General features: G+C 30.8%; 1 protein-coding gene across 1 annotated transcript; it reads right to left on the bottom strand.

Annotated features, from left to right (window-relative positions):
- Nucleotides 70-3,877, bottom strand: LOC107615791 (putative transcription factor bHLH041). Its single transcript, XM_021104956.1, has 8 exons — nt 3,638-3,877; nt 3,414-3,521; nt 3,125-3,230; nt 3,025-3,039; nt 2,869-2,931; nt 2,109-2,645; nt 1,464-1,822; nt 70-384 (listed from the first exon to the last, which is right to left on the bottom strand). Exons 1-7 carry the CDS (start codon nt 3,748-3,750, stop codon nt 1,589-1,591), a joined length of 1,176 nt encoding a protein of 391 aa, XP_020960615.1. The 5' UTR covers nt 3,751-3,877; the 3' UTR covers nt 70-384; nt 1,464-1,588.

The raw sequence follows: 3,995 nt of genomic DNA, 5'->3' as shown, positions 1-3,995 counted from the left end.
GATAATAATAATAATAATAATAATAATAATAATAATATTTTCTGAATTGTACCGAAATGTCAGAAATAATTATTAAAGCATCACAATTTATAATTCAATAATGGTACAAAAATTTCTACAATTATACAAAATTAATAGAGAAAAGCTCCCTCCCCAAACAAAAAAAAATTATTGTGTATAATTTGATACTTTTCTACAAAAATTCTAATTAACTAATAAATACTAAAATTAATATTTAAATACTTAAAAATTAGAAAATAATTAACTCAGTGATTCTTATTCTTCACCACCATATTACAAGATAATTAACTGTCAATTACGTATTAAGTTAGACACAATTCTTCTCACTGCTTCCACGAAGCCAGACTCGTCCCATTCACTTCCCTGCAACCATACAAAGTTACATACCTTCACAATTTTGCTTAAAGGTTTTCACAGAGAATTAAGTTCATTAATGTATATAATTAAAGTTACAAAAAAATAGATTCTATTATTCTAGTTTGATGGCTGGCGGCAAAAAAAAAGATATTATTATGAAAAAAATCCAAATGCCATTAATTATTTTAGTCTATTAATGTAATATCATATTTTTAATTCACTTTTTTAAATATTAATAATTAACTGCTGATAAAAAACAATAAATTCGTTAACCCGGTATTAAAGGTGGAAACTCAAGTGTAGTTGATAACTAAGGGCCCGTTTGGAAAACTTCAAAAGTAACTTTTTTTAACTTTTGACTTATGAAAAGTAGTAGTATTAATGTTTGGTGCAATTTTCAAAACCAAATTGCAACTTTCTAAGAAACTATTTATGAGTTTATAGAGAAGTTAAAAAAAATGACTTCTCTCGTAATACTTCTACTTTTCATCACATTTCATAAAATAAGCACTTTTAGAGTTAAAAACCCAAACATAAAATAACTTATTTATAAGTTACTTTTAACAGAGTCATTTATTGTTTAAGTTATTTTATCAAAAGAGCTTAATTAAGTTGGTTACCCAAACTGAGCCTAAGAGCCGTTAGATGATTTGGACTAAATTTTCATGTAATGGCTCTCAACTATCAACTTTACGTGAAGTCGACTCTACTTGAATTTTCACCATTCCTTTATTATTATTTTGAGCTCCTTCCTTTCAACTTAATATGTGAATAATATAGTAGCTGCTGCTTTTCTGAAACCTAATTGTTAGATGCTACTATGATTTTCATTTTTCAACATGTGAGATAATGCAGATTTAGATTCATCAGTCCTGGACATATTAATAATGTAGCTAACCTAGCTAAAATCACGATATTAATTTCTGTCTAAACAAAATAATTTTACACATGTGTTTAATTATATATTGTTATAATATTAATTATTATTATTATCAATTATATAATTTTAGATTTTTTTTCTCATAAAATCATAAAATTAATAATTTTAATTTCCATAACAGTGATGAAGTGATTTTGGTACATACCTGAAGAATCCTTAATCTGAAGATGATTTGGTTGATGGTTGTGCCTTGTGTATTAGTACTAGTGTTTGTGGCCATGGAAACGAAGCTGAGGTTCTGAAGGTTTTTCAAGAATTCCAATATGCGAATCATAATATCAGATTGACGATGATGAGACAAGACCCCGCTACATGTGACACCGCAACGTTCAATCTCTCATTTGATGATGATGATGATGAGGAGCTATGAACATTAACATAGCTTGATGATGATGAACCAAGTAGTGTTTTTAACTGCTGGTTTCTTATGTTAAGCTTTTCAATTTCAGCAATTAAAGACTTCAATGCCTCCTTTGCCGCTGTAAGAACCGAAGATTTGTGTTTCTAAACACGGAAGAAAGTTCAAATGACTTAATTAGCCAAATTATATTTTGAATTAGGTAAAAACTTATATGTAATTGTTTTATTACCTAATTTTTCTCTACTTGTTTTATTATTTAATTTTGTTGACTATCAATTTTACATAAAAATATCTGTTTATAAATATTTAAGTGAAAATTCAGGTGAAGTTAGAGTTGACTGCACCTGAGTTTTTACCAAATATTTAATTTTAAAAGTAAAAATTCACGTTGTTTTTTCACGTGAAGTTACAGATCTAAAAACAAGATACCTTCGTTCCTGGAGGAAGTAATGCCCTAAGTTCCCGGAAACACTTGTTTTCGTTCTCGCGTCTTCTTCTCTCTAATATGATGTGACGAAGATGCTTATTATTATTAGCATTCTGGGTATCAATGATGAGGGGATGATGAGGCAGTTGGTGTTGATGTTGGAAATGAAAGCGGTCTCTAATTCTCATTAAATGTAGGGTTCTAGAGAATTCTATAGATCTCTTCATTAAACTAAACCTGCTGCTGCTGCTACTTGTTACTAAATTGTAAGCAGTTGAAGAATATGCCCTGAAAGCACTATTATTATATGGTGGTGGTTGAGAAGTAGCGGTGGCGGGTGAAGAAGAAGAAGAAATAACATGAAGGATTGCTCTTATGATTGCTTCTTGCTCACCCTCTGGTGCGGGTAACAATACTCCTCGTAAGGATGAGAATTCATGGCTAGGGCAAGAGCTTGAAGACGATGAAGCTGGATGATGAATCTGCTGTCTTGAAAAATCTTCTGGGAATAAACTCTTCACTGCTGCTTTCATGTCAATCTGCACATACAAATATGATAATGTTACGGTGACAAAAAAATAGCCAGAACTTGTCTTATTTAGCCTTTGTCAATGGTTGCGACAATTAATGAAAGCTAAATAAGATAAATTATGACTGTTTTTGACTAATTTTTTTTTGTTACCAACAATTTTCGTACAAATACAACAATTTTAATTATTAATTAATCGAGAATCTAATTCTAATCACAGAATTAATTATTACTTGAGGGATAGTGGAGAAACCAAGCTCAATTTCCCCTTTGCTGCACCCCATGAAAATAGCTCTCTGTGAATATACACAATAACACAACTCATTATTAATTAATTCATCAGATAAATATCAATCACAACTACAAGTTTATGCTTTATTATAATTTACCTCAATCCTTGCTTCCTGTGTAAAAGGAATTAATTAATTAATTAGCGGATAAGTAGGAAAATTATTATCAAATTAAATTAACTGCTTCTCTATACCTTACCAGATAGAATTGTGTTTGGATAACTGCGGATGCAAGTCTTAGAAGATCCAATTGTTGAAGCTCTAAATAGGCCATTTGCCTCCTGAAAGCCGCACCAGGAACCCACCTGAAAAAATATTACAAGAAAAAACTCGATCTTAATTTAAATATGATGGAAAAACTCGCATGCAGTTGTCTTCATATAAAGTTGATAGTCGACTATCATCTTTAGATAAAGATAATTGCATGCGAGTATTCGCCTTTAAACATTAGCGAGTAGTTAATTAATTAGCTAGCTAGGCTTACATACTCATCACTGGCGGCATCAAAGGTTAAACGCTGATATAGATTAAAAAGCGTTTCTTCAGCTACGGTGCTACTTACATTATTGTAAATCCCATCCAAGAACAATAAATTACTACACCTCGAAATAAATAAAAAAGGGGACAAATTAAATTCCCAGTTATATATGAGAAAATGAGAAACTAATTAACATATACAAGTAGTTATACGTATATGTATGTATGTATATACTTAGATGATGAGTGGCAGTGCCAGAGGCATATGTATGTGCAACCAAAAGTGTGCAAGAGAGAGCGGAGAAAGTCGCTCCTGGTGGCTTCAGGGAGGTTGAATACGCCATCCATGGTGGAAAATTAAATTAAGGTTTCTTCTAATACTTCATCTATCATCATGGTTTGGTGGTGAAAATTGAGGGTTAGTCGTTGTTGTTGTTCCACTGCTAGTATATGTCATCTTAGATAGAGAATTATTATTGCGGTTTATGGAATGAAAGTAACCAATTTCATTCATTCTATATATATATATATACACGTGGAAGAGACTTGGAATAAAGTCATCTATTAAGATTTTTATAAATCTAGAAGTTTTT

The sequence above is a fragment of the Arachis ipaensis genome, chromosome B01 (genome assembly GCF_000816755.2).
Source record: "Arachis ipaensis cultivar K30076 chromosome B01, Araip1.1, whole genome shotgun sequence".
In the NCBI taxonomy this organism is placed as follows: Eukaryota; Viridiplantae; Streptophyta; class Magnoliopsida; order Fabales; family Fabaceae; genus Arachis; species Arachis ipaensis.
Note: the sequence above shows the minus strand (reverse complement) of the source record. Positions and strands in the feature narration are given on the sequence as shown.